Here is a 27,725-nt window from a genome sequence, read left to right on the forward strand (position 1 = left end):
CAATGCATTTTCAGATGGAGGTGCGAGTAATAAACGCATGTGCCGTTTCTTTGCTGATCTCTGCGTTTCTCAGGCGTTTGATATTCTGCACCTTTAACTCTGTCCCGAAGAGGATTATTGAGACCCGCGCGTCTTATCTTTCTCCGTTCCACAATCCCATTTCAGTACACCAAACTACAGTGACAGGGACATTTGCATGATGCATTCGTTTCAAAACACGCATCTGCTGTTAAAGACTTCATGGAATTGTAAGGGTTCGACTCGTGTCAGTAGTATTGAGGTCAGCTGCACTAGGGTTATAAATAAAACCATAAAAAACTTTCATTGAAATGAACTTTAATAGAAATAAAAGCATGGAGAGAGAAAAAAAAAAAAACATTTTATTTCAGTTAGTTGCCAAAGCAACATTTCTCACTTTAATTTTAACTTTATGCACTAAAATAACTAAAGCTGAAATAAAAATTTATGAAAACTATATAGATGTATTTGTGTATATATAGAGAGAGAGAGAGGGAGATAAATGGATATAAAAAGGAGAAAAAAACAAAATTACTAGTACTTTAAATTAAATAAGAACTAAACTAAAAACAAAAAGTAATCATATAGATAGATAGACAGATTTTTTTTAATATTTAGAACAATATTATCTCATTATTAAAGTAAAACCTTGTTTTTTCTTCATTAATATACAAAATATTTAATATAGACTGAACAACAAAAGAAAATTGACAAATCATGCTCTGGACAGCTAGTAATTAAAAAATTGTTTAATACAAATATTCTTTCTTACTATGTTATGCAAATTTCCATCAGAAAATGCAGCTGTATTTAAACATTTCAGGTTTATCAGGGTTACTATTGCTCAACTAAAACTATTAAAATAATAAAAAATAATAAAGCTGAAATAAAATAAATATTAGATGGAAATGTAATGTTGCCTTGGAAACTAACTGAAATAAATTTAAGTTGAAGCATAAAAATTAGTAACTGGAAATATATAAAATGACAAATGCCCAAAACAAAATTACTAAAAATGAAACCTGAAAATGTCAAATTAAAAGCTATAATTTGATTCATGTTAATCGATTTTAATTAAAATATCATTAGTTATTAATTATTAGTCACTGAAATCGCACTGATAGAGGAAGTGAAATCTGAGCCGCTGTTTCCTTCCAGATCCATCAGCTTCCTCCGCCGTTCTTCTGTTTCCTCGGATAATGCGAGAAATGCTCGTTTGGACGAACCGCTGATGTTTTTGTTCTGATCTCTGCTCAGGAATTTTTTTAAAGCTTCCTATTGTTGTCTTTGGCTTTGGGTTTCTCTTCTGATACTCGTCCGTTCTCCATCAGACCTTTATAGTGATTTGGCCTTTATTCTCTTAGAAAAGAGTTGCGCAAACGACTAAATATTGACAGATGATCAGCAGTGATTTCTCTGAATGGAATAAAAGCCTTTAGTCATGCTGGAAACACATGCGAGGTCAAAGGGCAACCCACAGTTTGATGTCTTTCAAGTCCATCTAGAAGAAAACTGTCTGAGAAATATTAGCTTCACAGTTATGTGAAGCTAATAAATGTTCCTCCTTCCAACATTTCATTTTCATCTCTTCTCTTTCACATTTTTCTTGTGCCAAAATTGTCCAAGTACATCTCTATCTACATTTGCAGTTTGGTCTTCTTCCTCTTTATCTGACATGAGAGTAAATGACAAAAACACTGTAATGCCAACAAGTCTCTTCACCGTTTAATGAAGTGCATGTAATACACATAATATATGTGTGTGTGTATATATATAAATACGCATGCATATATGTAAGAAATATTTACATGAACTGTGTGTGTATATGTAATAAGTCACTTTCCAGGACATTTTTGTTCACCGTTCCTGGCTGGTGGAGTGATCTTCCCACCTCTACCCAGAATGCTGAGTCCCTGACAATTTTCAAGCAACAACTGAAAACTCATCTCTTTCGTCACTATTTGACTTCATCCCAAAAAAAATCATCCCCGCCTAGCTTGTACTTATTTGAACAATGCTTGAAACTTGGTATTACGAGCACTTCCTCTGTCTATTTACCTCTTTAAGATGAATATATATATATATATATATACACTGTAAAAAGTGAAAGTTGACTTAACTTAAAAAAAATTAGGAAACCCGTTGCCTTAAAATTAAGTACATAATAATAAATAAAAAGTGAACTTGACAATTCAAATAACTTAATTTATTATAATTTACTTAAAATGTTAAGGCAACAGGTTTCCTCAATTTTTTAAGTGAAGTCAACTTTCAATTTTACAGTGTATATATATATATATATATATATATATTCATAATTATGATTTATATTATACATAAATATGTCACATATATTTCTTAAATATATACATATATGTTTGTGCATTTATATATACACAGTACACATTAAGTAAACAAACTTATTTTGGATGCGATTAATCGATTTGACAGCACTAATAAATAATATTCAAAATCAAAGAAAATACGTATAAATGAAACAAATATTAATATATATTATATATTAATACATTTGTATATAATATTACAAAAATATATATATATATATTTAAAAATAAAATATTCAAAATAAACTAAAATAAATATAAATGTCTTTATATTAAAATAAATATATATTTATTTAAAATAAAATATTATTCCGAGTAAAATAAATATTATTCAGAATTTTTAAAAAATCTAAATGATTTTAAAATAAAATATTAATAAATTCAAAATAAAATAAACATTTATTTACAATGAAAATAAACCTTTTTACTTATTTTTGTAAGCCCCTTTGTTTTTTGTTATTTATTTATTTATTTGAATGGATCATATAATATTGTTATACTGTTATGTTTTACAATATGTAAGCGATTTAAAAAGAACATGCAGTGAAATATTTCGAATTAAAGCAGTGTGTGCTGGCAGCAGCGCTGCACGGAGCGGGTGTTCATGATGGCGGCGGCGGCGGAGGAGAGCGGCAGCGGCGGCAGCAGCGACTCGGGCAGCACCGCGGAGGAGGAGCGCGTCCGGCGGCTCTTCCAGACGTGCGACGGGGACGGAGACGGCTACATTAACCGGTCAGAAACCTCCGCAAACTCACTCTCGCGGGTTTACATGCAGAATAATAACTCTGGAGACTCGCTGAGCTGAACAGCGGGACAGGCGCGGTGCGACACGAGCCTTTTAGTTTGTATGAACGATCGCAAAGCAGCGATATTACGATTTAATTCACGACAAGAAGGCAAAACAAACTTATTAACGCGTATAAAGTTGGTTTGGAGGCTCCTGGGGTTGTCAGAGGTGTGTTAGTTGTGGCGTCGGAAGTGACAGGAAATGTTTCATCCTCATCCGCTAAACTTTGGGGTTTGTTGATGTTTCTGAGCTTGTTTCAGTGTTGATAGTTTGTAGTGTTGTTGGCGGGACATTTTGCGTACATTTCTGTAATTTGATGAATTAAAAGTGATTCTGAAGAGGTGATACTGATGGCAGTCATGTGGTGGCATCAGAACTGCTTTGCAAAAACATTTGTCTTTTTCTTTGCTTAAAAAAAAGACAACAACATGCTTCAGAGTGATTAAATAAAAAAAGGTTAATATCGTTAAATGGCATGCATCTGCTCCAAAAGTATTTGGACCCTTAAAATGACTCTTAAAAATGTCTGAATATCGTTGCATTAGATGCAAAAAAGAAAGATGCACATACTTTACAAGCAAAAACATGTGAAATTTGTTCAGTTTCAAGTGATAGAATAGATCTTGAGCTGAAATGAAGACATGCCACTTTCGAGTTTAGTATTAAGTGCTGAGCAAGAGCATATCATGCATTCATAAAAATAATGCAAAGCTTTATATTGTTTTAATTTAGTTTTTTAATATTATTTCATTTTTATTGCACTTGTTAATGTATGATGTCTAACAACATTTATTTCAAATTAAGCAACCCATGAAATATGAGAAATGTGACATTTAATAATATCTTAAAGGAATGGTTCACCCAAAAATGAAAATGTGCTAAAAATGTTCTCACGCTCAGGCCACCTAAGATTAGGATGAGTGTGTTTCTTCGTCAGATCGTGGCTGAACAAACTCAGGGTTGCAGGATTAGTTTTGAGTTGACAAAACCAAATCAATCCAATCCGGCTTTGTTGGTACCATGAAGCTGATCATCAACTTTCTCTGTCAACATGATCCTGAGTTAATGGAGAGCGTGCACATGAGAGTGTGACATCAGTTACTATGGCGATGAACACTGCTGAAAGCCAAACCACTTTCATGGTACCTAAAACCCAGAGTTGGCGCAAACTAAACTGAAACTTACCTGGCTAGCCAGCTAAACCGGCTTCATGGTACAGGCCCCTGGAGAAATGTAGCATTGCATCAGTGTCTCAGCAATGGATGCTCTGCAGTGAATGGGTGCCGTCAGAATGAGAGTCCAAACAGCTGATAAAAACATCACAATAATCCACACCACTCCAGTCCATCAGTTAACATCTGGAGAAGACAAAAGCTGAAACACATCCATCAAGATGTTTTTAACTAAAATACGAGTCCATAATAACTCTTCCTCCGGTGAAAAAGTGGTCTGGTCTGAATCAGGAGAGAAATCTGCACAGATCAAGCACCATTTACAAGCCAAAACAGATCAAATAAATATTTGAGACAACAGGAGATGGGCTTTTTCACTGGAGGAAGCGTTATTATAGATTATGAACTCATATTTTAGTTATAAACGTCTCGATGGATTAGTTTCAGCTTTTGTCTTCTCCAGATGTTAACTGATGGACTGGAGTGGTGTGGATTATTGTGATGTTTTTATCAGCTGTTTGGACTCTCATTCTGACGGCACCCATTCACTGCAGAGCATCCGTTGCTTAGCAACTGGTGGAATGTTTTAAATTTAAGATTACTAGTTTTCCACTTATAAATCGTAACTTTGATATATCCGCCTCCACTTGTAGATGACTAGGTGATTGTGAAACATTAGTGGAAGATGTGATGAAGTTGTGAGAGAATATCCTGCAGATACAGACAGTCTTTCATGCTTTTTTCTGATTAAACTATCCAAATGCAATTTGGGATGACTGTACATGTCAAAATTGGTCTAAAATATGATCTCATTGCATGTTTTACCTCTGTCTCGAATCTCAAGCATCTCTGTCTTTTGGTCAGGAATGATCTGCTGATGGTCTGCCGGCAGCTGAACATGGAGGATTCGGTGGCAGAGATCATGGGGCAGCTCGGCGCAGACGAGCGAGGAAAGATCTCCTTTGAAGACTTCACACGCTGCCGCATGCAGCTGGTCAACGAGATCCGCAAGGAGGAAGGACAGCTATCGCTGCTCTCCAGCGACTCGGAGAAGAGGAAACCTCACGAGTGTGTGGCCTCCTGGCCCACCAGCAGCGAGAACAGTCTAGGTGTGTTATCTATGAGGATTTTCAAACCAAAAATGATTCAGAAACCAGATATAATTTTGGATATTTTTTTACTAGTGGGTGCAGGACACTATAGTTCATTTATGTAAGTGAGGATAGCAAAATAAAGTAAACTGTGACACATTATACCAAAAAATTCTTCATACAGTGGACTACAGGTAAAATTGATCAAAATTTGCTACCAAAAATTATTCAGACACTTTGACCTGAGCATGTTTTGCTGAAGTGTTTTTTTCTTTAATCGCAAATGCGACCTTTTTACACACAGACTGAACAAAATTAGAGAAGTTCACTTTCCAGAACAAAAATTTACAGATGTGATCCACGATGTTCATGTCTTTCTTTCTTCAGTCTTAAAGAAATTGTTTTTTGAGGAAAATATTTCAGAAATCTCCTCCATATAGTGGATCTCTGTGGTGCCTGCGAGTTTGAACCTCCAAAATTCAGTTTAAATGCAGCTTCAAACGGCTCTTAAATGATCCCAGCCGAGGAAAAAGGGTCTTATCTAGCGAAACAATGGGTTATTATTTTTTTTAAATTACAGTTTATATACTTTTTAACCTCAAATGCTCCTCTTGTCTAGCTCTGCGTGAACTCTGTGTATTCTGGTTGATGACAGTTAGGGTATGATGAAAAACTCATTTTCTCCTCCAACTTCAAAATCAATCTACATCTAAGACCCTTCTTCCTCGGCTGGGATCGTTTAAGAGCCGTTTGAAGCTGCGTTTAAACTGCATTTTGGAAGTTCAAACTTGTGGGCACCATAGAAGTCCATTATATGGAGAGAAATCCTGAAATTTTTTCCTCAAAAAACATAATTTCTTTACGATTGAAGACAGAAAGACATTAAAATCTTGGATGACTTGGATTACATTATCTGTAAATTTTTGTTCTGGAAGTGAACTTCTCCTTTAAGCATTGCTTGGTAATTGGTTGAGCTAAAGTGGTATTATCTAATTATGTACTTAAATTTAACAGCTGCCAGCTATTCAGCCGAATTCATTACATACCTTTCTATTAAAGTTATCTGACATTATCAAGATGAATTTGTTCTGACACAGTTCTTGTCATATTTTATAACCAACTATGGCGAATAAACTGTGATAATGTGAGAAATGTTGAAGGAGTCTGAATAAATTTTGGTTTGATTGTATATATTAATTAATCATTTTCAAAGTCTTCCAGAGCAGTTGCCTTGTATGTTATGTACTTTAAAAAAGACAATTTTTGTGTGTAACAAATTAGTATACACTTTTAAAGTAGCATTAATGGACAAAATATAGAGTGCAACAGTATGTAGTTTAAATTAAAAATCACACATTTTATTAGTATTAATGGACAAAATATAGAGTGCAACAGTATGTAGTTTAAATTAAAAATCACACATTTTATTAGTATTAATGGACAAAATATAGACATTTTTGTTTAAACAATCACATATTTGTATTAGCAATAATGGACAAAAATAGGTATAATTTTGTATTAAAAATCACCATTCGTATTAGCAATAATTGGCAGAAGATATAAAGTGCAACAGTATGTAGTTTAAATTAAAAATCACACATTTTATTAGTATTAATGGACAAAAATATAGAGTGCAACAGTATAATTTTTGTATTAAAAATCAGTTCCATATAGAAATAACAGTTATTTTAAAGACACACCTAGTATGAGCTCTGAGGTTGTTAATTGATGCATTATGCTTTTATTGAAGCTAGGTTTTTTCTTTAAATAATCATATTTAATAGAAAAATTCCTGGCCAAAAAAATTAAATAAAAAATAGGTTACCCATGATTCTGGCATAATAGATTAAATCTCCCTGTACACGCAAAATACTAAAATATTTTTATATTTATTTGCACATTTTGCAGTAAGCTATTTATTTATTTATGTTTTCTATATACATCATCAACCATTTTAAATTGACAGTTTTATATTCCTCCATAATGTTTTGTTATTTGCAATGGTTCATGGGATTGTACTTCTTTCCATAATTAAGTTCACAGTCTTGTATTTTTTCAAGATCTTTTTTGCTTTCCATTTGGTCTGTGGCTCTTTAACAAAGACTTTTTTTTAAATCTCTATGGAAAATTTTGGAAAACATCCCATATTTATATTCTGTTAATGCAATCTGTGGTGTTTGTTCACGCAGGCGCTCGTGAGAGCTGGGAGTTTGATTCTGGAGCTCGAGACTTACAGAGTCCAGACCTGCAGTCTCCGACACAAACACATGCTCCGCAGCAGAGCTCGCCGTTACTCCAGAAGCTCCTGGATCAGCCCAGCGCTCTGGAGCCTTCGGCTGGACTTCACAAGCTCCTGTCCCAGCATCCCTCCGGCCGCGGCGGAAGCTACCTGGAGCTGGCCAATACTGTGAGTCTGACCGCTGTTTAACAGCTGCCTTTGATTAGAACTGGCAAGAATGAATCAATTTCATGTGGTTATAGCATTATAGTGATGAGTCTGGGTAGCTTTTGTTATTCAAGCCCTTTGATTTAACCAGGAGTGATTCAACAAATGCTCAGCGTCCAGTTATTTGTGACATTACATTTAACTTATAAATTGTAATTATGGTACATGTTGTCAGTGCTGATTCTCAGTGGATTTTCATTATGGCAACATTAATAATAAGTAATATTATAAATAACCATTAAAGTAACTATAAAAAAGCTATGTTTTTGAACCTTTGATACATTATGGTAGTATTTCTTGTACTGCCATAAATTTTTGCTGATTTATTTGAAAACCATTGTATTATGGAATTTTTACAGAGAGATATATAACTTCACACTCACTTATAGGTTTATATTTATCAGCTTTTTTCATTACAGTATTTTTAAAAATACTTCATTACAGTAGTGAGAAAATGATAAGAATCATCGAGATTTTTGAGAATGACAAACAAACTGTATGGAACAGTATAACTAATTTAATGGTTATTAAAATAGGCTAGAATAGATTCAAATTTTTTAATTTTTTTTGTTTGATTTTTGGGGTAAGAATCTATGAGAGCCTATTTCCACCAAATAAAAAAAAAAAAATCATGTGTAATTTAAAATTGGAAATGATGACCGTTGAAATTTTGAGGTAAAGCACAAACTAATATTTATATCAATTTTTAAATGAACTTTAAAAAAAAAAAAAGTAATCTCATAAGTCATTTTTTTTTCGTCTCAATTTTCAATTTTTTAGATGTCATTTTTGAATTAGTATCTCATAATTTAACAGAGCATTTTTTTTTTTATGTGGTGGAAATAGGCTTCCATACTGAAATGTGACCTTTACTTGTTTTTGTGAGCTTTACCCATAAAGAGCACAACACTGCTCTGAAGAGCTGAGTATGAAAGATGAATCTGAGCTGTTGCAGCTCGATGCAGTGTGTTAGTGAGTCTGTAGGTGGCGCTGTGAGGTTATTACTGATGAATGCGAGCGCTGCTGATCCTGTCCTGCAGTGTGTCTGATCTCAGTGGTTTCACTCCTTTCTTTGGTCTTTATTCACTGAAGGCAGTTTAATTTCCTGATGAGATCTCTTAACGTCTGATTTGAAAGCAAGTCTTTCCTGGTCATGAAGATGAGTTGAATGTATGATGTTGTTTGGCGTACGAGTGCTTTGACATGAAGATGAATGAAGTCCGTGCTCTCTGGTTCAGCGTCTGCTCTGGACCGCAAGTGAAGAACACGCGACCGCTGTTTGTGTGTCTGTTCATGTGTGATCGAGATCAGCCTTCCTTTATTTTGATCCAGAAGCAAAGCGAGACATTATATTTTACTTAAAGCCATTAAGATTGATTACATTGTATATATTCATATATTCCCTCTACATTGTCGTTACTGTTCACATGTTTTTCTTCTGAGATTTTATGTAATTCTCAGTGATGATTCTCAATTTTTCATTACAGCAACAAAATGTTTTCATTAATAACGTTTGTTATTATTATTAATACTACTACTACTAATAATATGGTTTCTTATGTTAAATGTTAATAATAAAATCAGTAAATCAATATTTTATGAATAGCATTTATTAATAATGGAATAATATTGCTATTGATAACTATTAAAGTAGTGTGTATATATATATATATATATATATATATATATATATATATATATATATATATATATATATATATATATATATGTATATATTTATATATATAATTTGTATACATTTGTGTATATTTATATGTAATATAAATGTATTCTATAAAAACATTATTTATTATTTTTATTAATAGAAGTTATTATTGTGGTTAATAACCATTCAAGTAAATAAAATGTTCAAATGTGTTCATTTTTTATTACTTATCATCATTATTATTATTGTAACTATTAAAGTAAATAAGCGTGTCTGTGAATTGTTTGTTTATATTGGTTTAATGCCTCCAAGGATTAATTGTCTTTATGCAGAATGTATATTTCTTCATGTTATTGTGAAGTAAAACATGAGCAGGATGCGATTCATCGCTTTATCTGTAATGCACCATATTCATTACAGTGACTGCACAAGATGCAGTTTGCTGCCATGGATTCTCTATGGGTTTATGTGTGTGTGTGTGTGTGTGTGTGTGTGTGTGTGTGTGTTGTCGGTGTCTCTGGGCTGCTCTGCCCTGACATATGGCATGTATTAGTGTAGGTGACGTCAGAGAGCGTGTGTGTTTATAGTGATGCAGGAATGTGTTCGGTGTCATGTGATGTTTTAACAGCTCCGCTCCGCTATACAGCCGATCCGGTTACCGCAGTAAAGCTGTACCGAATCATTAGAGAAGACATCACCAGCGTGTTGACTCTTTATGTGCTTTCGCAGGGTTATTTGTACTTCTCTGATTTAAGAAGACCATTTGAGCTGTTTTTATGTGTGGATGCTGTATTTCAGAAGCAGTGCTTTATGATTTTCTGCTGCTCTGTGTTGTTTAATTTCTTTATTATTAAGACGAACTCTTGTTAACTGTTTGTGAAGGATTGCAGTGATGTTTTGTTGAGGTTGCATTCATGCTGGTTTTTGCTGTAGTTTAGTTTTCTTCATTAGGCAGCATCTGTAGTTTTTATTGAGCAGTTAAAGATGCTTTGTAGGAACGTGAGTGTGCACTTTCTGTTTTATGTCCATCTGTTTTCGGGCTAAGTGTGTGAGAAACGGCAAAAAAAAATAAATGCATTAATTAACATGAACTAACAATGAAAAATAATGAGTGTGTGTGTGTTTTCCATTTATGTCTGTCTAATTAATTTCTTCTGGAACTAAGTGTGAGATTGAGAGACAAACAAAAAAGCATAAATAAATAGAATAATAAAAGTTGATCGGTAACACTTTACAATATAGGGTTCCATTTGTTAACATTGTATTATTCCATTTGTAAAATTCTAAAATAGTTCTGACACTTTTATTAATCTTTAATGGTAATTTTACCATTTATTAATGCATTACTGACATAAAAAGTTGAATTTGTTAATATTATTTAATGGAGTTGAGCTAACATGAACTAACATTACAATATATTTATATTATGAACTAATATTAACAAATAATAATAAACACTGTAATAAATGAATTGCTCATTGTTAGTTAATTTTAGTTAATGCATTAACTAATGGGACCTTATTGTTAAGTGTTCTCATTACTTAATCTAAGAAGTACTAGTGATTTATTGATAGAGTGCGTTTCTGTCCATTGATTATTGAATAAACACACCATTGCAAAGTATGACTGAATTTCAAATCAGCTTTGTAGGCAAATATAAATTTTGTGCATGCATGTTTATGCACAGCTCTCATGACTTTAGTGTTGTTCTAAAATAACTATACAGTTCTAATCTACCTGATTGCAGTTGCACACTGCTGTAGTTGTTGACAGACTTTACTAATAGTAAGACTGTTTAAAACTTCTTTCTCTAATACTCTGTTAGAAAGCGCCTGCTGTATATTGGATCAGTATTGAAGGTCTGCCGTCTGTCTGCTGGTATTTAAATCTCTGTCTCTCTCTCTCTGGTTTTCTCTGTCACTTCATCCTCCACTTAGAGCCCAAATTTCATTATGGACATTATCTGCTGAGCGCTGCGTTCTGCCCCGAGCGCTAATGTCCTCATCTCACTAATGCATGTAGGCCATCCGTCAAAGTCACGTTTAGTGGAGCGCGTTGCAAATCATCTTCAGTCTGTCCAGTTTTCAGAAGATCACGTCGAGTCCAGATCGAAACGTGCTTCAGTCTTTATTGTTTGTCATTGTTTCCAGTTGGAACAGCATCTCTAAGATTTAAGGAGAATAGATTTTGATTTTAAAAAATTTTACTTTTTCTAAATAGTTACATTTTAGTTTTTTGGTTGTTTCAGTCTTATTTTATGGTTTGTATATAAATATACATGCAAATGCACAAAAATTGCACAAAAAAACCTTTGTTCATAATTAAAGGGATAGTTCACCCAAAAATGAAAATTCTGTCGTCATTTGCTCACCCTCAAGTAGTTCCAAACCTGTATGAATTTCTTTGTTCTGCCAAACACAAAGGAAGATATTTTGAATAAAGTTTGTAACCAGGCTGTTTTGGGGCACCATTGACTTCCATAGTAAGAAAAAAAAATACTATGGAAGTCAATGGTGCCCCAGAACTGCTCTGTTTCCCACATTCTTCAGAATATCTTCCTTTGTGTTCAGCAGAACAAAGACATTCATACAGGTTTGGAACTACTTGAGGGTGAGTAAATGACGACAGAATTTTCATTTTTGGGTGAACTATCCCTTTAAGTCTCCTGTGAAATTCATGTTATTTATTCCCAAATTCATTGTATTAATTTTTTCTAAATTCCCTTTTTTTCCATTATATAAATTTCATTTATTTATTTATTTTTTTAGATTCTGTATTTTTTTTTTTTTTTTCATTATAATTTTTCTGGACTCTGTTTTAATGGTTAAATTAAATTTAAATTTTAATAAAAAAAACATATCTAAGTAATTGAAAGAATGAAAGTTTTATATAAAACTGTGTGTGTGTGTGTGTGTGTATTATTATACATACACACAGATGAAATATACTGTTATACTATATATTTTTAGGGCCTTATAAAATAATTTTTATGACTGGATTTCGAGAGTCGATTCACATTTAATACATTGTATAAATCATATTTCCGTACTATAACAAAGGGTTTTCTTAAGTTACAAGAGTAGTTCATCGAAAAATGAAAATGAGCTCACCCTCAGTCCATCCAAGATGTAGATGAGTTTGTTTCTTCATCAGATTTGGAGAAATGTGTCACTGCATCACTTACTCACCAGTGGATCCTCTGCAGTGAATGGGTGCCGTCAGAATGAGAGTCCAAACAGCTGATTTTCAGCTTTTGTCTTCTCCAGATGTTAACTGATGGACTGGAGTGGTGTGGATTATTGTGATGTTTTTATCAGCTGTTTGGACTCTCATTCTGACGGCACCCATTCACTGCAGAGCATCCGTTGCTGAGACACTGATGCTGGAATGATACTTTTCACCAAATCTGATGAAGAAACAAACTCATTTACATCCTGAATGGCCTGAGGACAAGTACATTTTTACAAAATTTTAATTTCTGGGTGAACTGTTCCTTTAACTACTGTAATGTTCTTCAGTATTCATCATAACTCAAAGTTTGTTTGACTAGTTATAGTTATTCAGCAAACCTGGGAATGCTGACTGACCGTGGCGTATAGTAAGTCCTTCCCAATGTGCTTAACACAACAAGATCCAGCAATCCCATCAGCGCCGCCTCATCTGTCACTGCTGATTCATGACTGTCACACGCCATTTAGCTTCATCTCATTACTGGCTTCGTTAAGAGCTCAGAGCGGTAACGGATACACATATATATATCTCAGCTGATGAGAATCTGAATCAGAATGGAGGACGTATGTGTGATTTGATATAAACACAAAGATGCAACAAGCCATAAAAGTTATATAAAAGTTATTCATGCAGATGTTTTGGTCCTAAATGCAACAGGACATTTTTAGGCACTTGGTTTCTTTTTCTGCTTAGTTGCATTGGTCGGCACATTTGGCTTTTTAATAACAAACGTTGCATATCTAGAGTGCATAATGCTGATGTGTGTATAAACACGCCACCATTCAGAATCTGCAGATATTAAGACCTTTGTGTTTTTGGAAGAAATTAACACGTTGATTCACCTCGGATGCATTAAATATATTAAAATGATACTGTAAAGAGTAAAGACATTTATTGTACAGATTATTTCGGGAAGAAAGTGTATTATTCAAACTTTATCCAAACTTTAAAAATATATTTACGTAAATATTTTCTAAAAATATATTTTTTACAGTTTTTTTTATTTATTTTTTGGGAAATGTATTTTAAAAATATAAATGTATTTTTTAAATGCATAAAAATACCTTATTCTTTTTAATTATATATTTTTTTATTATTTTACCTCTATTATTTCAATTTGAGGAAATACATTCGCATGCATCACTTTTGAACATAATCTTTATTTGTTACTTCTATGAACATATAAGTCATTTGAATAAATATCAGCAAAGAATATACTTTATAATGCTTCAAAAACATTACAAAATATAAAAGTGAAGCATTATTAAATTATTATAAATCTAGTTTTGATCTGTATTAGGCTGTTTATCATTACATTTGCATTTAGACTAACTGATATATTTTCAGTAGGCTCCCTGAAATACATTTTCAAATATACTTTGGTATATGAAGGTTGAAACTAAATATATTTTCAATTGCAAAAATATATTCCATTGAGCTCTACTGTTTACAACATTTATTTATTGTATATGTTTGTAATGCTGTAAGGGCTGATTTGAAACAAATGTGTATTGTGTGCTATACAAGTACATCTGGGAAAAAATATTCAGATGAAAAAGAAAGCTACAATTTATAGTGTTTAGAAAACAGCAATAATTTATAGTAGGCTATTAATGTTTTTGCTTGTATTTTGATTAATTAAATGTCATTTTTGACCAGAATGACGAACTTCTTCATAAAAATGTCTTGGTATTTCCAGTCTTTTGAGTGTTGCATTATTGCTATTATTTTGTTGTTGTTGTTGTTTTCCTGCTGGTGGCTCAGAAATGACACACTTATTTGCTTTCGGTGAGGACAGAAAACTGCTGTGTTGTGTCTGGATGCAGGCTCACTTTAATATAGTGCTAGTTTGTCTGGTTTGGTTCTGGAGCCTCATTATTTAGAGTTTGCCGCAGGTTGACGTCTCCTTCACCTTCATGTCCTTCAGACGCAGTTGTGCTGCTTCAAGCAGTTTTTCTTCAGCTGTTGTGAACACTGCTCCTTTAAAAGGCCAGACGTGTGTTTTATCCTTTAGAGGACAGATGAAAAGACCAATGCTCACCGTGGGAATGGTCTGAAATGATAAATGTGAATACTGTGTTTCCTCTCCTGCCCTCAGAAACACACACACACACACACACACACACACACACACACACACACACACACACACACACTTACTGTGTATAATGTCCTTACCAGAATGCCAGAGTCACAGCTCCTTCACTGCAAAACATTACTACTTCTGAAGTCCTTAATTAAATTAGTCTTTTTTTTAAACTTATTTTCCAGGCAAAATATACAAAAATAAAAGTAATATTTAATTTTAAAATGTATTAATAATTATTAATAGACTGTTATACATATATACACACGTGTGCGTGTGTGTGTGTGATTTAATAGAGAAGCAACACTGCATAAGATATAAAATTGTATCCTTAATATAAGTGTATTTTGTTTGTCTTTGCAGATTTTTACACTTGCTTTTAATGTTTTTCTTAATTTTGTATGTTTATATAAACTTGTTTTAGCAAGATGAAATACACTTCTATAAAAGATACAATCAGATATTAACACTTGTTTTCCTACATATATATATATATGTAAGTGTATTTTGTCTTTCTTGCTGCATTGGCAGATTTTTATAAACAAGTTTAGAAAAGTATTAAGTATAAACAAGTAAAAAGCAAGTGTTACAAGAAGATACTTTTTCTTTCTATTTGCTTGCAATTTCATTATAATTATTTGTGAAATTGTTTCAAAGTAAATCCTACACCGTTTTTGAAATACCATTTTTAGTCTCTTCTTTAGTCTACACAGCAAATGTGTATATCTGACATGAAACTGCATACCTGTATACTGTTTTTACTGGAAGCCTGAGTCAAGCATATCTTATCATTGCACCGGTGAATTCTGGGTAAAGCCGCTGGAGTGTGTTCCAGGGTCTGAAGTCGTATTGTGAGGGTAATTGTATGTATCAGTGATGTGTCTTGATGAGATCAGCGGTACGGAGGGGTTTGTGGCACGTTTAAAGGCTGAGAGGTTTTAATGGCGGTGTGTAGGTGACCCTCGTCTCACCGCGGTAAGAACTGAAGGAGGAAGCGCTCAGGTTATTGGTCTGTGGTTTGAGCTGGAGGCAAGTGACTGCACTGCTGAAATAGATAGTATCTTCAGCAGCTAAACATGGTTTCAAGTCAGTTATTTCTATCTTTTGCAGTAGTGTGTCAGTAGGAAATATCAGTTTTTATATTGTCAAACATTCATTTTGCCATTAATTGTAATAATCCAGTGAGATTTTTGTCTGACAGCAGCCAGTGCTCCACACAGAGATCTGATCTGATCGTCATCAGTCTGTCTGGAGTGACATGAAGAAACAGAACAAACTGAGACAGACTCAATCCAGAAGAACTGTGTCTCCAAGACGCTTCAAGAAACCTCCTGCAAAGCTCCTGAGAAACTCTGCTCAACTGCAGCGAGGGCAACAGCTGCTTTAAACACAAAGGATGCTCACAACAAATGTTGATTTAATTTAGTTAATAGAAGTTAATTGATAAAGAAAATCTATTTATGACATTATTTTTGACAGCATCCTCATTTTACAGCATTTTTACACAAGTGCCTAAAACTTTTAACAGTTCTGTAGCTTTGCAGGAGGTTTCTTGAAGCGTCTTGGAGACGTTCAGATGTAGTCATTTTTATATTTAATAAATTTCACATTTTAAATATTAAATATTAATTTGAAATTGTAATCACTTGACTGAAACATTTAGCTTTTTGCTGTTTTCTGAATTGTTTGTCTGTCAAATTGCTAATTTCTTAACTATCATGTACCATATACAGTATGTTCTATATCATGTACTAAAGTAGCACATTAAAAACAATTTTACAATTCTTTCAATTATTAATCAAGATATAATATTTTTTAATGTTTTGATATTTTACTCTTTAAAATATATTTAAATATTTATATTTTAAGTTTATATATATATATATATATATATATATATATATATATATATATATATATATATATATATATATATATAACTTAAAATATAAATATTTTAAATATATTTTGCACTTTATGATTTTTATTGTAATATATAATTATAATATCTTTATTTACGTAAATATAATATTTTTGTAATTTGAAATGATCTTTATAAATTAATTTTTAATAAATTACATTTAATGTGTTAATTTAGTACATGATACATGGAATAAGATGCTTTAGAAATTAGCAACAAACAAACAAATTAAGAAAAAGGTACGAACAGACGATGAAAATGTGTTAAATCAGGATGTTTCAGTCCAGTGATTTCTGAATTGATTTCTGGAAGGAGTAAATTAAAGTGACTGACTTTAATCAAACAAGCAATTAAGAAGAATAATCTAAAGATGCAGACTGAATGCGTCAGTAATGTTGATATTGAGCAAGTGTAGTATATGAGGTGCTGACAGGGTTCAGCAAGTTTTTGAATTATTCATCAGGGTATTTTTGTATTTGGTTTCTCTCTTCTTCTCTCTAGCAGGAAATGCAGCTGCTTGTTTCCAAAACCAAAAAATAACACCGAGTGTGTTTGTGTGTAGTTTATATAGCTGTGAGACGACGTGCATGAATGTGAATGCTGTTGTACTGGATCTGGAGTGTTTTGGGTTGTAAAGTGCACAAAAGGAGCACAAAAGCAGTCATAAGCAGCACAGGTATATTTGTAGCAATAGCCAACAATACATTGTATGGGTCAAAATTATTGATTTTTCTTTTATGCCAAAAATCATTAGGACATTAAGTAAAGATTATGTTCCATGAAGATATTTTGTAAATTTCCTACCGTAAATATATCAAAACTTCATTTTTGATTAGTAATATGCATTGCTAATGACTTGATTTGGACAACTTTAAAGGCGATTTTCTCAATATTTAGATTTTTTGCACCCTCAGATTCCAGATTTTCAAACAGTTGTATCTCAGCCAAATATTGTCCGATCATAACAAAAAGCTTATTTATTCCGCTTTCAGATGATGTGTAAATCTCAATGTCAAAAAAATGACACTTATGACTGGTTTATGGTCACAAATGATGACAAAACTTAGATTTTTGGTTGAAATGATCCACCTTACATCTTCACTAGAGGGAGCTGTTGAATTCATTGTATAACACTGGCACGTTTAACATCAATATTAGACTCTTTTTACCCATATAAACTCAAGCCCATCTCAGTCTGTGTGCTCGCTCTAATGCTGCCGTGAGATTGATGCAGGGTGTTTTTCATTGCTTCTGACAGAGTGTTTGATGAAGACTCGTCTAACACAATGACACACACCTATAATTAAGTCTGTTACACGGCGTCTGTGCCAGGAGGGCGATATAATCTGCTTAAGAGCCTCAGCCAGAGAAACGGCAGAGAAAGTTCTGGATCTCGGCCAGCGTGAGGAAAACAATGAGCAAACACGAACAAACCATCAGAGGCTGGGTGTTAAAGAGACAGTGCGCCTAAATATGATCAGTCATCGTTTACTCGCATTCATGTCGTTTCAAACCTGTGCGACTGATTTTCTTCAGTGGAACTCAAAAGCAGATGTTTGGCAAAATGTTCCTGCTGCTTTGTTTTATGCAGTGAAAGTGGATGATGTCCAAGGCATGTCAAGTCTTTAAAAAGACCAAAAGCATCAAAACCTAAATTAACACACTTGCTATATTATGTAATATTTATATGTATTTATTTTTATATAATGTAGTTATAATTTAAAAACTGTTATAAATTCCATTTCGATTTGAAATTAGGTTTCACTTTGGATTATTAATGTCTAATCTGGTGCTTTGCATCTTTTTGTAGTTTGTTTGAATGTGTGGAAATGTGAATCTGACTTTAAAAACAGAAAATAATGACCTTTATGATGCTTTTTAATGGTGCTTTTATGGTATTTTTATGGCATTTTTTTGTGGAGTATAATATTTATTTATTTAAAATATATAAATGTAATATTTATTCATTACACTTATTTTGTATATAATGCAACATATTATTCAATAAGTTAATTACATAAATGTATATTTATTTATGTATTTATATGTAAATACATATGCATTTAAATATTATTTTATATTAAATATTTTTCATATATTTTGTATTTAAATATTTAAAATAAAAATAATACATTTAATGTATTACAGTACATTTTAATTTGAAATAATACATTTAATGTTACGTTCAATGCATGAACTAATGAACAATACAAAATAATGCATTTAAATTTATGTAAATTATTATTAATATTACAATTTTAAAATGAAAAGTATTTATTCATTTAAAGATATTTCTAAATTATATAGAATTTGTGATTTTAATAATATATTTGTTGTGAATGAATTATTAATTGTATTTATATAGCAACATATTTTATAATTTTATATTATTTTTAAATTATTAAAATAATCTGATATTAAAAATATATTCTTAATTATAATTAATTCTTATTAAATAATTCTGAATGATAGATTATTAAACGCAGCATGAATCGAGTCGGTTTATGTGTCAGGGTGATTTATTTCTACAGTATTTACTGTAAGTGTAGTCTCAGTGAGCAGAGCAGCGTTAGCGTGAGGGAGGAGGTCGAGAGCTTGAAGTGACTGATCATATTCCAGCCGAGGGGAATCTGACGGCCTGAAACGGCCCTGAAGGAGTCTCCTCCCACACACACACACACACACACACACACACATACACACACACACACTCCTTCCTGCGGCCCCATGCAGCTGTGAGGCCCCGAGGAGCTCCTCTCTCTCTCCGTCTCTCTCTCTCTCTCTCTCTCTCTCTCTCTCTCTCTCTCTGGATCAGAGCAGTGCGGCGCTGCTGCTGCTGCCGGAGTCTCCGGCTGGCTCGAGGAATGTGCGGAGCGTGGATTTAGTGGTCTCTCGTGCGGATCAGCGCTGGGATTGTGTTGGGAATACCGCCGGATTGTGTGGAGGATGAGCCGGCAGCGGCGCGTGTGGATTACAGCAGCGGGAGGAACCTGAGAACAGACGTGTTTCTTGCCAGCCGCGGGCGTCTGCCGTCTGCCGCTGGAATACCGTCTCCGGAAACACGCTTAGCTCCGGGAGTTTAGGGACCATGAACTCTGGAGTAGCTGTGAGCGAGGGAAGCGAGGTAAGACGAGGCTCTGGCTCATTCAGTGTCATCCGCAGTCGCCTCAAACCCACACACAGGGAAAGACTCTTGCTCTTGTTTTCTTTCCGTGTGTGTTTCTCTGCTGTGACTTTTAAAGTTGCAGGAGCATCGCAGTATTTCTGCTTCATCATGTGATTCTCATCCTCGCTATCTTCAGGGTCAGATCGCATCTGAACGCTCTCCTGCACCAGATGTGCTTGTTTTAAACTTTTTTTACTAACAGAATCTTTCATTTCAAAAATTAAATAGAAAATAAATAATCTATTATAGAATCAGTATTATTAGTAAATAAAAATACATTGAAAAGTGAGCATAAAGTGCAAAATGTGTTCATATAAAAAGAAAAAGTACATAAAATACACCTTCATAAACATTTTGTTTGCTATATATGGCTCTCGTTGTTTTTTTAGCATCTTGTGCCACGAGCTCCACATTTTTAAGAATGATGCGTTAAATATAATAAATGTTAAATATAATTTTAAAAAAATAGTTTCTTTGTTTATTTGCAGGGTTCCATGTTTTTCAATAAACAATTCTATATTCAGTTTCATTTTTCTAGCTATGCTTAGTTCTTTGTTCTTCACTTTTCTGAGTAGAATTGTTAAAAAAAATGTATTTAGAAAATCAGTATGCCGTCAAAAGGAAAAATTGCATGAACAACATATTGATGCCACTCACAATTTTTTTCAGCATCTTATTCCATGAGCTCCACATTTTTAAGAATGTTAAATGTAATAAATGTATATGTATAATAATTATTATAATTTTATTTATTTACTTATATATTTATTTAAAGGGTTCCATGTTTAATAAACATTTTTATATTCAGTTTATTTTTTTCTAGTTATGCTTTAGTTTTTAGACTAGTTTCTCTTTAAAGTATGTTTTTATATATATATATATATATATATATATATATATATATATATATATATATATATATATATATATATAATAAAATTTAGATTATAAATATTTAATTTTTTTTTTTTATGTCGTCAAAATGAAAGAAAAAAAAAGCTACATTAAATGCACCTTGAAATAGAAATTATTTTGTTGGCTATATGTGTTTGTTCAGCATCTTGTGCCATGAGCACCACATTTTTAACAATGACGTGTGTGTGTGTGTGTGTGTGTGTGTGTGTGTGTGTTTTAATTTTTATTAAGATTTTATATTTATTTATTTATGTTATATTTTACTTTTTTTTTTTTTTTACATAAACTCAAGTTTTGCATTGACAGTAAAATTTAGAGTATAATAATTTGTATGATTGTTTATATATAATCATTTTTATATATAATCTTTTTATTATTATTATTTTTAAGAAAATCTTTATGCTAACTCCATCTTCCCAAACAACTGGAAAAATCATAAATGCATTGGTCAGAAAGTGTGTGAACACTGTGTATATAAATAAGGTACATTATTTTACATTAATCAATTTTGCACTGTTCACTTTTTAAATATTTTAAATATTTAATTAAATGCATGATAAATCTATAATGAAATAAATTAGTTTATTTTATCCCTCCATTTAACCTAGTGCTTGTTGTGCATTAATTCAAGATTTGGATATTTCCTTCCTGACATGGTGACTTACAGCAAAAGAAAGAGCGTTTAGCTCGGTGTGCTTGTAATGTGTTTTATGAGCTGCTGTTGTTGCTGTTTGAGTTTCAGGGATGTAATCGAATCCCGTGTTACTCGCTCCGAGCGTTTGATCCCACCCAAATCACATGAAAGCCACACTTAACAGGGAGCACCTTTGATTGGGACCTGCTAGCGTAACATTTTAATTGGCCAAACACGTGTTTATGTGAAGCGAGTGGCTCCGAGCAGCTGCTGCTTGTCAGGAAGGCTGTTTTATGGGCTGGTGTTTAAGGATGTTTACAGATGTTATCCTCTCACATTGATCACGGATTGGTCTTGAAGTGAGGAGTCTTACAGCGCTTAAGGAGCGTCTCTGGGGCTTTTACCAGCCTAATGGCGCTTTGTTGATTCTGAATTATCCCTCCGTTTTATAAAAATGTACTGGAAGTGTTTTTACAGTAATGTTCTCAAGGTCAAATCCTGTAGAGTTGTACTTTGTATTCTTGAGAAACCAAGTGAAACAGCAGATGTCAGTGGATTTATATTAGGCACTTGAGCACTATTTATTTATTTATTTATTTATTGTAAGTGCATTTATTTATTGGTGTTTTGTTGATAATGCATCAGAAATAATTCTGAAAAGTATTTTTTACAGTAATGGTCTCAAGGTCAAATCCTGGAGAATCATTTTTTGTATTCTAGAGAAAATAATTAAAACGGAAGATGTCAGAGGATTAATATCATACACTTGAGCGTAATTAATTTCTTTATTAAAAGCACATTTATTTATTGGTGTGTCGTTAATTGCTGATTTTTTAATATTGTTAAGAAACCAATTAAAACAGCAGATGCCAGTGGATTTATATCAAGCATTTAAATGCTATTTATTTACTTGTTTGTTTATTCAAATAAATTTTATTCTTTATGTATTTTTATTTAATTATTTTAATTATTTTTATTAATTTGATTTATTTTACTTTATTAAATTGTATTATTTAGTTTATTTGTTTTATAATAGAACATAAACAAAATAAATTAAAATAGTTTAAATTTAGACATTTTGATTTAATAACATTTTTATTTCATTCATTCTTATTATTTAATTTTCTAGTTTAGTTTTTTCCCTTTTTTATTTTTAAGTATACTTTTATTTTATTTTTTAAACTACAGACTATTCAGTGTATACAGGTCATTTTGTGCAGTAATAAAGTCCAATAGTTGCTGTTAAACTGTATAAAATACATGAGAAAGATGTTATAGTTGGCCAAATATAACATTTTGTGCGCATCTGTATGCATTATATTTGCAAAGCTTTGGAATTATTGCAGATTTTACCGTTTATTTCTGATGCTGCACTTTTGGCCGCTTCCATTGTAAGTGCATTACTGTACAGTAAATACAACAATTTGAGACTATATTGTTAGCTCAGGTCGATTATAGTATTGGATTGCGATCAGATACGACTTTTTTTAATAGTGTATTAGTAATGCTTTAGAAGTATTTGTTCATGTGTTACCAAGAACGCTCCTTCAAGGAGCAGCCGGTGTAAGGTTGGCATGGTTTTGGGCTGACAGGGATTCTTCTGTTCTCACGCTGACGGCCGGGAGACGTGAGACAGAGCTGCCTTTATCTGACCGGAGCGTCTCTCCTGCTGCAGGCAGACGGCCAGAAATAAAAGCAGTGTTTGATAAGCACAGGGCCGCTGTCTATTTTTATCTGCGCTTGGCCTCTTCACACTGATTTAGTGCGGCGTTCGTCTCTCTGGCTGTAGTACACACTAAAAGGCACTTTAGATGGGAGGATACTGTATCTGCACAGAGCTGTCTGTGGGGTCGAGCAGGAGCCTCGTGTGGTGATCAGACTCCAGGGGCCCGTAAGAGACGCTCTTCATCACCATAATCCCACATCTTTGTTCCTCCAGCGTTCAGGGAAAGCCTCACACTCAACCGTTACTGAGCTGAAAACACTGCTTTCACTTTATGGTGAACATGTCTATTTTTGATGCATAGGGCAAAATATTTTGTAACTATATGTTTTGAAGAATAATAATAATAATAAAATTACAAAAATATATTATAATAATTATATTAGTATAGTTTAAAAAAATGCTGTCTAATAATAATAATAATAATAATTAGTAGTAGTAAAAATGTAACTACAAAAGTCTATATTTATTATTATTATTATTATGTTTTAAATAAATGCTTTGTTATTTTTAATATTTTTAATTTTTCAGTACTAGTAGTGGTAGTAGTAGCACTAGTCAAAAATATAATTACAAAAGGCTATAATAATGTGTTATTATTTTATTATTAAAATATAATTACAAAAACTGTAATAATAATTTACCTTTTTAGTATTGTTGTGTTAAATGCTGTACATTAATAATAATAATAATAATGATAATAAATATTATTACTAGTGTATTAGTGTTAAAAATATTAGTAGTACAAATATAATTACAAAAGGCTACAATAATGTATTATATTTTATTATTAAAATATAAGTGCAAAAACTATTATAATAATTTACCTTTTTCGTATTGGTGTGTTAAATGTTGTACAATAATAATAATAAATATTAATACTAATATTAGTAGTATTAGTAAAAATATAATTACAAAAGGCGATAATAATGTATTATTATTTTATTGTTAAAATATACTTTTACTAAAAGTACTTTTGCAGGGAAATTAACACTGAAGTACTTTTAAAAGCAATATCGAGTTGTTGTTTTTTTAATGTGAGTAGATGTAAATTCATGTAGTCGTGAAATCAGAGACTGTTTGATGAAATCTCATCACAAGTGTTCAGAGGAGACGCATTCGAGGCTCATGTTATAAACTATGATTACTAGAGATCAGATCACCTGAGAGCGAAAGCTGTTTTTCTGACTCTTGGGTTATTTGGCAACCCAGCGCTGGGTAAATATTGGACAGAACACATGCTGGGTTATTTTGACCCAGCTGGTTGGGTTCATGTTTTTACCAAACATGCTGGTTTGTTTTAAGTCAACTAGTGTTTAAAAGTTATTATATTGTTGGCCTAAAATGGGACACAGAATTACTAGAGGCAACAGCAATAATCAAAAGATGAACATTTTATTATTAAGCAAGAACACACATTGACAAAATACAAGACAAATTGAATTTATTTGGGTGGATACAGCTTAGTTTACAATATCACATACATTTAAACTCGTTAAACAAGCATCTTAGAAATAAACATGTAACATTTAAAAGTGTATTCAGCCGTTCTCCGTAATCACTTTTTACAGAAATGTGGTAAAACCTGCCCACAAACAAACTGTACTGAGATTAGAGAACGTATTTTAACATCAAATTAAATTAAACTCAGTACTATAATGAATTAAATCAGTTTGTTATGCAAGGCAAAAGGCGTTTCCATCATGCGAAGCGACCGCTGCTGACTGACATCTCGTCCTTATGTTGTGTTGCGTAAAATAATGTAATTTACAGCACAAGTAAAGACTTTATAAATGAAATAAAATTTATACAAACCTTTATTTTGCTGAAGAAGTGCACCAAATCAGCGGCGCTGAGAGCCACTCTCTCCTGAAGAGGATGCAAAACTCTGGGTTATTTCGTCAGAGACATGCTCAACCCTGCAGTTGGGTAGAAAAAAATTACCCAGCAACTTAGTTACAGAAAAACTACCCAGCACCTTTGTAAAACGTAACCCAGTAAAATGACCCAACGGACTGAACCCAGCATTTTTTTCGAGTGCAGGAAGCCGATCGCTCTGTTTCTCAGTACTAATGTCCTCAGATTTAGCGGCGGCTCGTAAAGCTCTGCGCTCGCTGATGGATGTGATGGGAGATTGTGAGCGGAGAGCGAGAGCGAGCTGCTGTTGTGACGGCCGTGATTTATGGCACTTCTGTAGGGAAGACAAACTCACTGGAGAGGAAAGCGGCGTCTCGCTGCGATTTACAGGCCCTCCGCTCGACGAGGCCCGAACAATGAGCCTGTGTAGATATGAAAGCTGCTTTTATTTTATACAAATTTACAGCATGCTTTATTAACCCTGCGGGGCCGGTAAATCCACAGCTTTTTATTGGGTTTGTTTGTCTGCTTCGGCGAGAGGAGAAAGGTGTGCAGCTCATTAGTTAATAACTTTAATGGATTGATGAAGTGCTTTACCTCTCTGAGTCAATCTGACGTTACAGGAGGTTCATGCGTCTGTTGAATTTGGATCTTTAGATGAAATGACTTCATTCTGACATGCAGTTAAAGTCTGAAAGTAAAAAAGTATTGAACAGAGCATTTAAACAGCTGATATTTGGGACATTTTTTTTAGATTACTGACTGATAACTCTGCTTATTTGACCGATTATCTGAACTTCAGACTACATACAGCTTTTATGTTTAATAGTTATTACAATTATATTAACTAATTGATGTCAGTACACATTTTAGAGTCATTTATTCACAGTGTTTGACCACAAAATGCCAATATGTTGAGCTTATTTGGCCAAACCTCTTTTGATCAATTTTCTTGAATTTGGCTTTTAAGATAAAATTTTGTCAAAGTCTGGTGCCTCTCTTTCTCTCTTTTGTCGTCTGTTATTTCCAACTGATTAATTGGCTTATTAATCAATAAGGGTGATACTTGTGATATTTTTTAGATTATTGACTGATAACTGCTTATTTGGCCAATTATTTGAAGACTAAACTCCAGAATTCATACAGCATAAGACTGTATTTCAGATTATATTGACTAATTGAAGTCATTGCAACATTATACAAAATATTTGACTACAGAATGCCATTATATTAAATAATCAAATCAAGTATGTAGCATGTATGTAGGGATTCTCAAACACTTTTGTCAACCAAACCCTTTTGACATAAAATATACAGTATTCTTGAATTTGGCTCTTTAAAAATGCATCATGACACCAGATAATTCATGCATAGTCAAAGTTTGGTGTCACTTTTCCTCTCTTTTGTCGTCTTTATCATTCCCAAATAACAATAGCCTGTATTTAAGAATTCTTTTTTTTTTTTTTTTTTGTATTTGGATGTCATTTATACACAATATTTGACCACAGAATGACAATATATTGACCAAATCAAGTATGTTGCATAAACATAGATATAAGTAGGGATTCACAAACATTTTAAAATATTTTATTGAATTTTGCTCTTTACATAAAATTCTGACATCAGATAATTCATGCATAGTCAAAGACTAGTGTTACTTGTTGGTTTGTTTTGGTCTTTTTATATCGTTTCCAACTAGGGTGATATATTGGGATATTTTTGCTGTTAGTCTGTGCTTATTTGGCCAGTTAACTCGAGCTGAACTTCAGACTGCATATAAGACTGTGATTATTTAAAGGAATATTTCACCCAAAAATGAAAACTTTGTCATTATTTACTCACCATCATGTCATTCCAAACCTGTATGCATTTTATTCTTATGTTGAACAAAAAATAAGATATTTTGCAGAGTTTTGAAGAACCAAACAGTTGATATCATTAACTTCCATTGTAAGAAATACTATGGAAGTCAATGGGTACCGTCAACTTTTTGATTACCACCATTCTTCAAAATAACTTCTTCTGTGTTCAACATAAGAAAGAAACTCGTACAGGCTCGGAACGACATGATGGTGAGTAAATGATGACAAAGTTTTAATTCTTACATGAACTATCCCTTTAAGGCTAGACACTACAGGCAAAACCTTTTATTTAATTTTTTTCATGCACTGGTCAAAATGGAGTTTTTACACAATATTTGACCATAGAACAATATTGATGAATCAAGTATTTATAGTAGTATAAATATGCGTATAGTCATTGACAGACAAGGAAAACGAATCATCTCTGTCACGATAATGCTCAGATCATGCTGTCGTACCACAGCAGCCCAAGAAATTCACTGTTCGTCTCTCTGAAATATTAATCGGATGTCAGATGCTTTCAGGAATCGGCTGAAGATGTTTGAGTGTGCTGATGTTTAAATGATGAAATGTCGTGGCAGTAATATTGATGTGTCATCATGATTTCTGGTGAAGCTCTGGTGTGTGACGCCGAGATACTCGACAAGAGGTTTATTTTTCTTGCATTTTTCTTCAGAAAATCTTGTCTGTGCAGAACTTGTGAAGGCATGACTGTGCAGTTGCTAAGGAGTTCTAGGTGGTTGCTAGGTGCTGTGGCACGCAGGTGGACGAGTGTGAATGCAGTTTTTAATAGACGGTTAGACAG

General features: G+C 32.9%; 1 protein-coding gene across 5 annotated transcripts in view; it reads left to right on the top strand.

Moving 5' to 3' along the window:
• The first annotated feature begins 2,939 nt into the window (after positions 1-2,939).
• mcc (MCC regulator of WNT signaling pathway) overlaps positions 2,940-27,725 on the top strand; it is a 92,364-nt gene continuing 67,578 nt past the window's right edge. For 4 of the 5 annotated variants that reach the window (XR_009271342.1, XM_058775869.1, XM_058775870.1 and 1 more), the window contains exons 1-3: positions 2,940-3,095; positions 5,187-5,431; positions 7,603-7,820. Coding sequence is in view for 4 of the 5 variants with exons in the window: in XM_058775869.1 (XP_058631852.1) it covers positions 2,968-3,095; positions 5,187-5,431; positions 7,603-7,820 (591 nt within the window). In the remaining variant the exon portion in view is untranslated. Of the gene's footprint in view, positions 3,096-5,186; positions 5,432-7,602; positions 7,821-19,279; positions 19,888-27,725 lie in introns of those variants that run through there. The other variant, XM_058775872.1, reaches the window with a different exon arrangement.

Source organism: Onychostoma macrolepis, chromosome 05, assembly GCF_012432095.1.
Source record: "Onychostoma macrolepis isolate SWU-2019 chromosome 05, ASM1243209v1, whole genome shotgun sequence".
Lineage (NCBI taxonomy): Eukaryota > Metazoa > Chordata > Actinopteri > Cypriniformes > Cyprinidae > Onychostoma > Onychostoma macrolepis.